Below are 13,325 nucleotides of genomic sequence, written 5' to 3'. Positions count from 1 at the left end.
GATTATGTTCAGATTGTGATGAGTTATATATTTGGTTTTCCTTTTATATTATGTTCTTGAGTAATTCATGCATGTTCTCCATTGCTTTTTTATTGCTTTGGCCGAGTAGTAGATTGTAACTCCAAGAGGGAGCGTTATGCATGATTGTGGGTTCATGCCCCCTGATGCCTAGCTTGAGTGACAAAAACATGAGACTAGGGGATGTGTTGTTGCCACTAGGGAGAAAACAACGGTGCTTGTGACCATGGTTGCAAGGATTGTTTACCTTACGCAAAGTTCGTTAATGCAGTTGTCCGTTGCTTTGAGTTTACACTTTGAGAGGGGCTCGTAACTTAATATCAGCGAGATGTTCTGGATAGATATCTTAAGGTGGATGATTAGTAGGTAGATGCTTATGGATAAACGGTCTATTTGTCTTGGCGTACTGTCCATTACTTTTGAGCCTCTAACTTTCTAGTAACATGATTAGCATTGCGGTGCATTTATAATTCTGTCAATTGCCTAGCTGTAATTTGTTTATCCAACATAGTTGTTTATCGTCTTTTGGGAGAGAGACATTACTAGTGAACATCATATGACTCAGGTCCATATTACCACCATTGTTTACACCTCCACCATTTACTTCTTTCATTTACTTTTCCATTGCAATCACTATCACTATTCCCACTTGTGTTTTGATCCTTTGCAAACTACAAGGCCGGAGAGATTGACAACCTCTGTGTACTCGTTGGGAGCAAAGTTATTTGTTATGTCTGCAGGTCCACGTCTTCTGCTAGCGCCAGAGCAGCGGACACCTACTTGTTGATCCTCAGAGTCCTCCTGGTTCGATAAACCTTACAGCCCCGTGTAGGGAAATCTGCTGCTGACTACATCTCCACCTTCCACTTGGGGTAACCAACGAGGGATGAGAAGTATATCCATGAACTCGTCATCACCATCGCACTATATAATAACAAACAATAATAAAAGTAAGAAAATTACACAAGTATCTATCTAAATCATACAAGTAAGAACTTTTTTCTTTTAGAAAGAAGATAAGAAGAAGAGGCTAACCACGGTGGTGCCGGCGCCGAGATGGGCGCGGGCGATCGATAGCGGTGAGGACGGGGACAGGACAAGACAGACCGCCAAATCTAGACAAATCTTAAGAAAAATGGAGCTTGGACAAGGAGCTTCGAGAGGAGAAAGCTTAAGTGTGGCTTGGGCATTTCATCGAACACCTCATGTACATAGGAGGTGAGCTAGAGAACCACAAAGCTCTCCCATGGCCGGCCAAAAAACAGAGCAGTGCACTGCTCTGCTTGCGGGCAGGGGTATATATAGGCCAACCATTGGTCCCGGTTTGTGGCTGGAACCGGGACTAAATGACCGGGATCAATGGTTGTGGGCCAGGAGTGAGGTCCATTGGTCCGAATTCGTGTCTGAAACCGGAACCAAAGGGGTCAGACGAACCGGGACCAATGATCCCATGGGTCCCGGTTCGTGAATGAACCGGAATTAATGGGTTTCAGGCCTGTACCACAGCCTTGTTTTCTACTAATGAACATGACCTGGACAAATTTGGGATTTTTTATATGCTACGGAAGATAGTTCAAAAAATACAAAATGTTAGGAGTCGTTACATAGTAAGAGCCACCTCTGCATGCTATAGCATTTGCTTAATTAAGCTACTATTTGCACCCAAAACTTCCAAAGAAGGTTTGTCCGAACACTTTTATGGGGATATATGCAAATACATTGAATTCTCTTATTGATGTGTATGAAGCTACAAGTGCATCATTGATTACATGATGTTAGAGTAGTCATATTCTTCTCTTGAGGTGGCTTTATTAATTTAAAGTCGTGTTACGGCCTTTTTTTAAAAAAGATCTTCTTCTCATAATTTCTGTTTTTTTTAGATTTTGATATTCTTATTTATACTCTAAAGGCATTGCAAGAAAGGTTCCATGTTTGCGTCATGGCAATGTATGGAGACATGGTTGTTCTTTTTGATGGGATATCATTTCCAGTAATAAATCTGAAGGAAATTATTTATCATGAAGGTTTGTGTTTTTTCTATGTATTTTACTCATAGATTTTTTTCTGCGTAACAAATATCGTTAAGCGGTTTCATCAAGCTCACATTCCAAAGTTGTTAACCCGTGCAAACTGCACAGGTTGCTGACTACTCAACTACTAATTAGAAATAATTATGCTAGAGTTGGAGATCCCTCGCCATCCCAAGCCGCCGCCACCGCTCGCGTGTAGCTCGTCTCCATGGACCGGATCCAGCCCTCCATCGCCAGAACCTGCCGCTCGCCGCGGATCCTGTCTGCCTCGGATCGCTGCACACCGCCGCTCGCGTGTACCTCGCCCCCATCAATCGGATCCAGCCCTCCGCCGCCAGAACCTGCCCCTCGCCGCAAATCTTGCCCGCCTCGGACCGCTCCACCAGATCCCGTTGTTTCCTTGCATCGCCTGGAGCCGCATCGCCCTCTTCATTGTGCCCTACTGCGTTGACTTGGCTGCATCACCACGCCCTGTGCCTCCTTGACCCCGTCTCCTCGCGCCCGCGTGTCGCCCCCTTGGCGTCGCCTCTCCAGGGACAAGCCCACGCCGGAGCTCTCCAAGCTCCCTCGCCTCCTCGCGGGAAGCTACCGGGCCGGCAGCGACGCATGGCAGCGCGTGTCCGGTGATGAAGGACGGGAATGGATAAGCCATGGCGCCCGGTGGTGATTGCCGGGGGGTTTATGTAAAAACAAAACATTTTTAACTTACAAAGGATTATGATTACCTGAAACCGTAAGGGCTTTTTTGCAAATGACCACGACGGACGGACAAAAGCGATATTTAACGAGTGACCGGTTATTATCGCGCATACCTGGCCAAACGGGCCGGCCCGGCACGATCGGTGCTAAACATGCCTGGCTCGGCACGGCCCGCCTAGGCATGTTTAGTAATTGGGTCGTGTCGTGCCAGCTCGTGGGCTGCGCCTCCAGGCCCAGGCACGACCCGGTTACTAAACGGGCCGGCCTGTTGGTCCAATTAACACGTTGAGCTGTATAATTTTAACCTCATGAGCTTACTTTTAATCTATTGGGCCATATATTATGTGCATATATATATATATATATATTAAATATATATATATAAAATAAATAGGTCGTGTCTTGTCGGCCCGCGTACGCAGCCTCCAGATCCAGGCATGCCCCGTGTCTGACACGACCCGAGACGTGTCGTGTGCCTGACACGGTCTGTTTAGGTCGTGACGGGTTGTCGGACCGGCCCGACTAGCACGCCCCTTTTGGCAGGTATATTATCGCGGACGCGGCCGAGCGTAGAGATCATTCAACCCCGCCTCAATTATTCGCCACAACCAGCCGCGACCCCACCACACCCACTTCCCCTCGTCTCCCACCACAGCACATCAGCAGCAGAGTGAGTAGATCCTGGAGCGGAAGGGCGCGGCGGAAGCAGCCGGTGCACGTGCTCGCCGGAGCGCAGGGGGGTGGATGGTTTGCTTGTCGCGGCACCCGACCTATCTCGCTCGTCGCCCCGGCGACCGCGTCAGATTTCTCTCGCGCGTCTAGTACGTATTCCTCACCTCCGTCCGGCAGCAAGCTGCTACTTGGCTCGTCGCCCGCGGCCAGGCCAGTAGGAATTATTGATCAAATTTTCGACGATTTTGGCAAGTTTCAGTTACAAATAACATTTGAGGAGTCCTCACCTTAAAAATAATAATAATCACTGTTCAAAGTTTTTTTTGATAACAATCACTGTTCAAAGTTTGTGTGCACTTTTGAGCAGCGATTTTGTTTTTTGATAAGGGCTCCACGCCTCCACGAATGTTATTTGTGGCTGAAACTTGCAGAAACATCAAAACTTTGATCGTGAAAGTTTCAGATTTTTTTGATTTTTCTTTTACTTCTTTACGAGTTTACATGAGGGTGTAGGGGCAGCCGGGAGCTGTTACGCCTTTCTCGTATTATTAGAAAACATCTAACTTGCTCATGGATTGTTCTTCAGAATGTCATCTCCTGGTGCTACGTCCATCACTTGATTGCTACGAGCACACGAGAAAGAAGTAAGAGGGGGAGAGAGGTAGTCATCAAGCGAGACACATCATGGCGGACCGGCTGGCAGTTGGTTTGTCGAAATCGGTGGTGGTCGGGGCGATCACCAAGATCCAGTCGGCCATCGACGAGGATGCCAGGCTTCGGCAAAAGGTGAAGCGCGACCTTGTGTCCATCACGTTGGAGCTGGAGATGATGCAGTCCTTCCTCGACGATGCCAACGAGGAAATGAAGAACAATCTGGTGAGGACCTGGGTGAAGCACATTCGCCAGCTCGCCTACGATGTCGAAGACTGCGTCGAAAATGTTGTCCAACTGGACGACAAGCCAATCTTCTGGCGCCGGCTGCTCCCGTCCTGGATGGCGCCGCCGCTGCCGCTCGACCAGGCCGTAGAAGAGCTAGAGCATCTCAAGTGCAGGGTGGAGGATGTGAACAACTGCTACAGACGCTACAGCCTCATCAACATTGAGTCTGCTGCAGGGTCATCATCCAACCTGGTGCACGGCAAAACCGCATATGAGATGCTGCTCGCCGACGTAAGCCGCACCACCAAGAGGCAGCACAGCCACTTGGATGATCTCACCAGCCATATAATCACCAACAAAGTACACAAGCACCTGCAAGTGATCTCCTTGTGGGGGTCAGCCGGCGATCTTGGGACCACGTCCATCATCAGGGAGACCTACAACGATCCAGAAATCTGTCAATACTTTGCCTGCCGCGCGTGGGTGAAGCTGGTTCATCCCTTCAGTCCCCACGACTTCATCCATGGTCTTATGACTCAGTTCTACGCGAACTCTTGCAAAGAACAAGAAAAGGCTGCAACCGTAGGTATGCATGTCCTATCCATGATGGATACCACCCATGCTCATCTGTTCAAGGAGTTTGAGCAGCTAGTCACACAGAAGACGTACCTCGTTGTCTTGGAAGGCCTGTCAAACATGGTAGAGTGGGATGTCATCAGGACGTTTCTTCCTCACAGCGAGGAGGGAAGCTGTATCATTGTGTCCACGCAGCAACTCGAAATAGCAACCTTGTGCATCGGCCATTCTTACCAGATATTGGAGTTGAAACAGTTCTCGTCTCAGCATTCCGTTTGTGCCTTCTTCAAGGTAAGCCCAGGACACCTATAAGGAAACTTTTCTCCTTTTACTTTTAAAAGTTTGTTTTGCTGGATGTTTGGACAATATTGTCTTTATGACACACCTTACTTTAATTCTGCCTATATCGAAGTATTTTTCAGAAAATATATATTTAAAAAGCTCAGGACACCTTGGCAGTCCCTTTTGAAGCTGGATATCTCATAATCATTTTGGTTTTGTCTCTTCGGCATATTTGTTGACATGTTTTGGAGAGGTTTTGGTTCCTGCTGGGCACACTTGTTAGATGGACTTTTGGTATATCATCTCCTCTCGAACAATGCTCAACAACAGGGTTATAGATATCCTTGTTCTTATAATAGGCTTTTAGTGAACTTGGTCGCAATTGACCCTTTAGCTCTTGTAATCCCATATATAGCAACATTCATTTTCGTCCAGCAATACCATCTGTGTCAATTTCCTAGAAAAACATGAAAAATTCTGTTAATTAACTGGCCAAGAATATATATATAGGCCAAGTTTTGTAGAAAGACGACCAAGAAAACTCAAGGTTCCTTGCTTAACACTGAGTGCTTCTACTTCTACCTCTCCCCACGTGAATACAGGAACCAAGGGTGGGTAAAGCAAGCCAAAAGAGAGAAGCGGAAGATTGGATGATGGATCAGCCCCTTGTTGGACGTGAATCACAAATAAGAGAACTTCGTAAGTATGTGGGTGAAGCACGCATCAACTCTTCCCATGTGGTGTCTGTATGGGGAATGGCTGGCGTTGGGAAATCATCTCTTGTCAGACACTTCTACTTTGACATGATGCTTCATGTCTACCAATTTGATAAGTTCAATTGGGTGGATGTGTCCTATCCGTTCAATTTAAGGAGTTTCCTTCGGAGTTTACTCTCAGATTTTGAATCAGAAAAGGACCCTGTTCAAGAGTGTCGCCACCTTCTGGAACAACATAAGTGCCTCGTTGTCATCGACTGCCTCCATTCTAAAGAAGAATGGGACTTGATACAAGCAGCTTTGGTATCTAGAGCTTCTAAAAGCGTTATCATTGTGATTACGACTGAAGCAAGCATCGCTGCATACTGCACAGAAAGAACAGAACTCATGTTGAATGTCCAAGGTCTACAAGCTCTTGCAGCCTTTAATTTCTTCAAAAAGGAGGTATGTTTATGAGTAATGAGTATATTTTGTTGAAGGGAGTTTCTAACTACTAGTACCTAATGACATGCTTGCATGACTTAACACCTCTTGCATTAGTCCGCGGTTCCCCCTTCACTCAGGGAGATCAAGAAACAGCATATGTCCCTTTTATTGAAATCGTAGATCCCAATGTAAATTGTATGCTGTATATTCAGGATGACAGACTGCATTTCAAAAGTACGTATGTGATGTTTAACTCTATAGCATGTACACGTACAAGAAACAAATATGGACAAATCTGACCAGTTGAACTCGATGTGTTGGATGTGGTAATGGCAAACAAAACATATGGTCATACTCCACTAGTTTCATTGAATTTTCTAGTTGTTCTCTTGAACAGGTGCATGTATCCTGTGTTTGTATACAGCTCACTTTATATTCTGCAAATGTAACACCAAAATCCAATGTACATACTTAGTGTTTTGCATATTGCCTGACATTAATCTTTAATTGTTTGAGTAATAGGTATGCAAGAAAAATCCATTATCCCCTTTGAAGGACAACAAACATATGTATGACCTAGAAGAACTTATTCTCAAGTGTGGAGGTTTCCCTGGAGTAATAACTGCTATAGCTGGCTTGTTGGCCACAAAGGCGGATGCATGGAAGGATGCAGCAGATTCTTTGAACCGCAGATTTATGCATCATCTAGAGACCGGCCCAGAGTTTAATGGTCTAGGGGGTCTATTTCGTCAGATGCATTCCATCATACTCAATCCTCCAGATTTTCTCAAGCCATGTATCTTCTACCTGTTAATTTTTCCTCGAGGCCTTGGCATTCAGCGGAGGAGACTAGTAAGGCGATGGATCTCGGAGGGCTACTCCAAGCAGAGTGTGGAAAGACACGCGGAGGAGAATGCTGACAATTTCTTCTCTGAGCTCGTTGAGCTCAACATATTCCAGCAGGTACAACGTTTGAGCAGCACCAACACAATACAAGTTTATTATCAGGTGAATAGTTTCATTCGTGAGTACATCTCACGGCGGGTGGAAGAGAACCTTGTGTATGAACTCAGTAGCGATTGTGCAATAACCACCCAAAGCAGAGGGCGTCACCTTATCATACAGCAATGCTGGCACAGAGATAGAATTGTGTTCGAGAGAGCAGACTTCTCACGGCTATGGTCACTCACAGTATTTGGGAAGTGGGAGCATTTCTTCATCTCCAAGAGTATGAAGCTTCTCCGGGTACTTGATCTCGAGAATACATTTGGTGTGAAGGACGTCGATCTCGAGAAGATGGTGAAACTCCTGCATTGCCTAAAGTTCCTGTCTCTACGAGGATGTCGTGAGGTCTACCATCTGCCAAGTTCATTAGGTGATCTGAGGCAGCTCCAGACTCTGGACGTCAGGCACACCTCAATAGTTGCCCTGCCGGCGAGCATCACCAAGTTATACAAGTTGCAGTACATTCGTGTCGGCGCCAACTTGGACTCGGAACCAACACCGTCTGCTTCTTCATCCAGCTGCTTACCAGAGATGTGCAGGCGTCCTCACCTAGCCGGTGCTGAGGCGCCCAGAGGGATTGGCAAGCTAACAGAGTTGCACACAGTCGGCGTCATCAATGTCGCCTCTATAGAGGGGATGGTCATCCTTGAAGAGCTCAAGAAGCTCACCCAACTGCGCAAGCTTGGAGTGTCCGGCATCAACTCGAAGAGCAGCGGCAAGTTTCTATGTGCCGTTTCGGAACATGCGCATATCGAATCCTTGTCGGTGTGGTTGGACAAGGACAATGAAGATTGCTTGGATGACATCAACCATCCCTTGGAGAACCTTCGGAGCCTTAAACTGTATGGACTTGGAGACAAGCTGCCCGCTGCCATGTCATCCAAGGACCTTATAGCAAGCTCACGAAGCTGGACCTGGGAATGGCTGCTTTGTTGCCAAGTGACATGGAGCACCTTGCTAGGTTGCCGAAGCTTCGTATTCTGCGACTTCATGTCAAGCAGTCCAGCCTCCAATTTTGTGCTGAAAATTGTGGAGGAGAGGAGTCGGTCGCCTACGAGAAGGTGAAGGTCCTCGAGATATCTGGCAGCTCGACCGGCTTACACGTGACCTTCGGATCGAAATCGATGCAGAGTCTTGAGCACCTCAAGCTGGACTTCTCCAGTTGCCCTGGTACAAATTTTCTGGCCTGAATCATCTGTTTGGGGTCAAGGAAGTCTTGCTTACCGGCACCGAGGATGAAGCGTTCAGGACCGACCTCCAGAACCAGCTGCTCAACCATCCAGAGAAACCTACTGTGACGCTTGCTTGAGGGACTAGCTCGATCCAGTCCTTTTTTCTATCATTTTTTCCTTTTGGGGTTTGTGTTAACTTTACTTTTATTCAACTAGCAAAACAGACTGTGCATCCAACCGGAGAAAAAAAAATCATAATCTTGAATAGCCTTGACCACATTTTTCTGCATCACGGAGATACACTCTCATTTTCGTGAAATCGTAAACATTTTTTGAAAATCATGAGCATTTCTTAAACTCATGAACATACCTGAGATCGCGAACATTTTTACTGATTTTTGAACATTTTCTAAAATCATGCAAGTTTTTGAATTCATGAACATTTTGCAATATGTGCAAACATATTAAAAAATGAACGTTTTTTAAAATGTTATTCTTGAATAGGAGAACATTTCTAGAATTGATGAACATTTTTATGGAAATTGGAGGAACAATTGTTAAAATTCACGAATATTTGTTTGATCTAACGAGTATTATTTGATTGCATGATCATTATTGAATGTGACAAACATTTGATGAATCAATAAATATTTTGCAAGTCACGTACAATTTTTTAATTTTCAGAATATTTTTCAAGTGATGAACATTTTTTGAATTGTTGAAATTTTGTTCAATTTCTTTAACATTTTTAATACACTCACTTAAAAAAAATCATGAACACTATTTTATTTCTTGAAAAATTGTTTTCAAAATTGTGAACATATTTTGAATAGGCAAACATTTTTCTTAAAATTGCAAACATTTTCGGAATCCATCACATTTATGAATTATTGAACATTTTGTTCAAACTTCTCATATTTTTTCTTAATGGAACTTTTTTGAAGTCCCAAATTATATAGAAAAAATGAAGGCGTGAAAGGAAAACGAAAAATAACAAACGAAATTTAAAAAACGGTCCTTCTAGACATGGGCCGGCCCAAACAGGCACGCAAGTGTTTTCTGCCGGCGCGCAGAGCGCAGTATAGAAGGTTCCTACTGCATGAGCCGCCCAGGCAGGGATTCCCCTGTGTGATTTTCTTTTTCTTTTTTTCGAGAAAACGCAAAAGAATTTAAATTCCTACTGCATTGAACAGGAAGAAGACATCGGGGGTACAACCTCCAGAAAGGAGGGACACACACACGACCGTCCTCACCAAGCGACTACAACTAGGTAAGGAGGTGCCCTCAGCTACAGACACACAACGATATGAGGCCTCGCCCTGCCGCCATTGCAAGACACCTCTAGGAACAATTGCAGCTCCAGGACTGCCCAGGCCAATGTACCTCATACCCATGTGCCTAGGATCGGCGGGTGAAAGGCAGGGCCTGATTGGAATTGGTGTTGCAATCGTTGGGGAGGGCCGGCGCTGGCAAACAACCTGCTCCCTGTTCAGCCGTCTACGCCAACGGTGCATCACCAGCCACCATCTGCCGCATCAAGTACTCCGCTTGCAGCCAAAGCAGCGCCCTCAAGAGGGTAACGGCGTTGAGACGCCGCCGCTGCCCGGTCCAGGAGGCCGGACCTAGGATTTCTCCCGGTGCTCGAGGAGGAGGTCCGGTCAAGGGTCATGCCAATGCCTCCAAGGAGGTGATGGCACCCTCGGGCGTCGCCGTTCACAGCGCAGGCCGACGCTGCGCGGGGATTTTGCCCCGACCCATGAGCAAGGACCTCAGATGCAGATGCAGACCGGACATGACGAAGAACGTTGGAGAAGACGGAAGCACATGGAGCGGGAAGCCTAGGAACGTCGGTAGTCGCGGGTTTGGGCACCGGCCAGCGCAGCGCGAGCAGGCCGGCCACCACCGGGAGCGCGTCCAGCAGGCGACAACGATCACCTGCACCACGCCGGCCCGCAGCCTCCGCCGCCGGGATTCACCGTGGCACAGCATCGCAGCAACCGTCAGGGTCACCGCGTGCGTGCACAACCCAGCGGCAACCACCGGCAGCGGCTGGGAGGGGTGGGAGGAGGGAGAAGGGTGGGTGGGGGCAGAGTGGTTGACTCGGGCCAAGGCGGGCCTGCGCGGCCCAGATCTGGGCGCCCCCAGCTCTGTCGCTCGCTGCAGCGGCCGGCAGTCGCCGTAGCAGCGCCTCCGCGCACACGCACCGCGCCATCTCGAGCTCTCGTGCACGCGGACAGCTTTCCGACGCGCCACCACACGCTCCCACTGCTCCAGCGCGCGAGCACGTTCCCACCGCTCCAGCGCGCGAGCACGCGAACAAGGGCCCCGCCGCCGCCGTCCACCGACGAGGGCTTCGCCCACCAGCATCCTCCGGCGGCGGCGAGGGGAGGGAGGGGAAGGAGGGGGCTCGGGTGGCGGCTAGGGTTTCGCCGCCCGAGTCGCCCCTGGGAGCGACGCGGGGGCCGACGGGGGCTGAGTAACTCTCTTTTTCGATTTTTTTTAATCTCTACTTCCAAAGGGGCAGTTGGTAGCCGGCGCTCACCGATCTTTTTTCGTCCGTCGCTTCCTGGGTTTTTTTCGTCATCGTTTTTTTTTCGTCACCATCCCAACAAGGAGCGACTCCCTCGCATCCCACCCGCCCATGCCCCTGCCCTCCATCTCTTCCTCCGTGTCCCGACCCTAGGCTAGGGTTCCATCCGCCGCCACCGCCGCCCCATCTCCTGCTCCGCCGCCATCCCTACTACTTCACCGGCCCGACCTCTTGTTCGGGCGCGACGGAGGGTGTGGTTGTGGGCCGCCGCCGCCCCTGTTGTCGTGGAAACCTAGGGCAGGGCTATGGGGGTCGGTGCCGCCGTTCCTGCTCCTACTAACAAGAGGCGCTCCTCATCGGTCTCGGTCGCATCACGGGTACGAGCGCCACCGCCGATCGAGGCAAACCATTCGCACGGCGCCGTTGCGAATCTTCTTGGCGGCGGCGAGGAAACCACTTACGCGCCGCCGTCGCAGATCTTCTTAGCGGCGGCAAGGAAATCACTCGCGCGCTGCCGTCGCGGATCTTCTTGGCGTCGGCGATGGGCTACAGGAGCCATCGTCTAGGGGATTGCGGGACTCTAGGTCATCGTCGTGACACCAGCTGTTGAGGTCCACCGTCGTGACACAGCTGAGGTCAACCGTTGCCACCATAAGGTCCGAGAAGGGCATCACTGCATTAGGTCACTGTTGGTATCTTCCCTCTGGTGCTTGACACTCCGGTAGTCGGTGTGGCCAGATCCAGACAGGGGAGCCGCCGTAAGCCTCCACGTCGGCGGTGCAATAGCAACCCGACAGAAGGTGGGTGCCCGAGCTCGTCCAGCAGCTCGTCGTCGACCATGAGGCCTCTACCTCAACTGCAAGGTCGTCCCCCCTCCCTTCACATCGTCGTTCCTCTTCTCTTCCTCACCAAATTAGCGAGAGCGACCAGTGCAGGACGAGGAGCCATGGACAGCCAGCACCCTGTCGAGCACCACCACCCTATCAGGTTTCTCTTCCTCCTCCATCCATTTGTGTGGTGCAGTACATTTTAAATGAACTCTAACAATTTTTCCTTAACAGATGTCATGTTGTTCGTATGCTAAAGCTTTTCTAATGTCAACTGTCTTTTCCTTCGACCGTGAGATTGTGCAACTCCCGGATACCGTAGGAGTGCTTTGGGTGTATCAAACGTCACAATGTAACTGGGTGACTATAAAGGTGCACTACGGGTATCTCCGAAAGTATCTGTTGAGTTGGTACGAATCGAGACCGGGATTTGTCACTCCGTATGACGGAGAGGTATCTCTGGGCCCACTCGGTAGAACATCATCATAATGAGCTCAGTGTGACTAAGGAGTTAGCCACGAGATGATGTGGTACGGAACGAGTAAAGAGACTTGCCGGTAACGAGATTGAACAAGGTATAGGGATATCGACGATCGAATCTCGGGCAAGTATCATACCGATAGACAAAGGGAATTGCATACGGGATTGATTGAATCCTTGACATCGTGGTTCATCCGATGATATCATCATGGAACATGTGGTAACCAACATGGATATCCAGACCCCGCTTTTGGTTATTGGCCGGAGATATGTCTCGGTCATGTCTGCACGTCTCCCGAACCCGTAGGGTCCACACACTTAAGGTTCGATGACGCTAGGGTTATAGGGAAATAATGTACGAGGTTACCGAAGGTTGTTAGGAGTCTCGGATGAGATCTCGGACGTCATGAGGAGCTCCAGAATGGTCCGAAGGTAAAAAATTATATATAGGAAGTGAGGATTTGGTCGCCGGAACTGTTTCGGGCGACACCGGTAATGTATCGGGACCACCAGAATGGTTTCGGGGGTCCACCGGGAGGGGCCACCAGCCCCAAAGGCCAGCATGGGCCAAAAGGTGGAAGCGAACCAGCCCAAAGTGGGCTGGTGCGCCTCCCACCTAGGCCTAAGGCGCCACAAGAGAGGGAAAGGGGGAAACCCTAGTGCAGATGGGCCTAAGGACCATCTCGGGTGCGCCATCCCCCTCTCCCTTGCCCTGGCCGCCACCTCCCACGCCAGATGGGGCTGCCGCACCCCTTGGGGGTGGGAACCCTAAGGGGCGCACCCCCCCTCTCTCCCCCTATATATAGTGGAGCTTTTGGCTGATTTGAGACACACGAAATCTCTCTCTCGGCGCAGCCCTGCTTCTCCTCTTTCTCCTCTCCCACGGTGCTTGGCGAAGCCCTGCCGGGAGGCCTCGTAGCTCCACCGCCACCACGCCGTCGTGATGCCGGAGCTCTCCCTCAACCTCTCCCTCCTCCTTGTTGGATCAAGGCGCGGGAGACGTCACCGGGCTG

The 13,325-nt window shown here is 49.3% G+C and overlaps 1 protein-coding gene and 1 pseudogene across 2 annotated transcripts; one reads left to right on the top strand and one right to left on the bottom strand.

The window, feature by feature from the left end:
- The first annotated feature begins 3,321 nt into the window (after positions 1–3,321).
- Positions 3,322–8,740, top strand: LOC123403007 (annotated as a pseudogene). The gene is made up of 4 exons (XR_006611385.1): positions 3,322–3,568; positions 4,006–5,165; positions 5,759–6,316; positions 6,821–8,740. The product of XR_006611385.1 is annotated as a disease resistance protein Pik-2-like (transcript).
- Positions 8,741–10,188: 1,448 nt separating this feature from the next.
- LOC123406146 lies at positions 10,189–10,873 on the bottom strand. The gene has a single exon (XM_045099624.1). It carries the CDS (start codon positions 10,840–10,842, stop codon positions 10,189–10,191), a length of 654 nt encoding a protein of 217 aa, XP_044955559.1. The 5' UTR covers positions 10,843–10,873.
- Positions 10,874–13,325: the final 2,452 nt, after the last annotated feature.

The sequence above is a fragment of the Hordeum vulgare genome, chromosome 6H (genome assembly GCF_904849725.1).
Source record: "Hordeum vulgare subsp. vulgare chromosome 6H, MorexV3_pseudomolecules_assembly, whole genome shotgun sequence".
Classification (NCBI taxonomy): domain Eukaryota; kingdom Viridiplantae; phylum Streptophyta; class Magnoliopsida; order Poales; family Poaceae; genus Hordeum; species Hordeum vulgare.
Note: the sequence above shows the minus strand (reverse complement) of the source record. Positions and strands in the feature narration are given on the sequence as shown.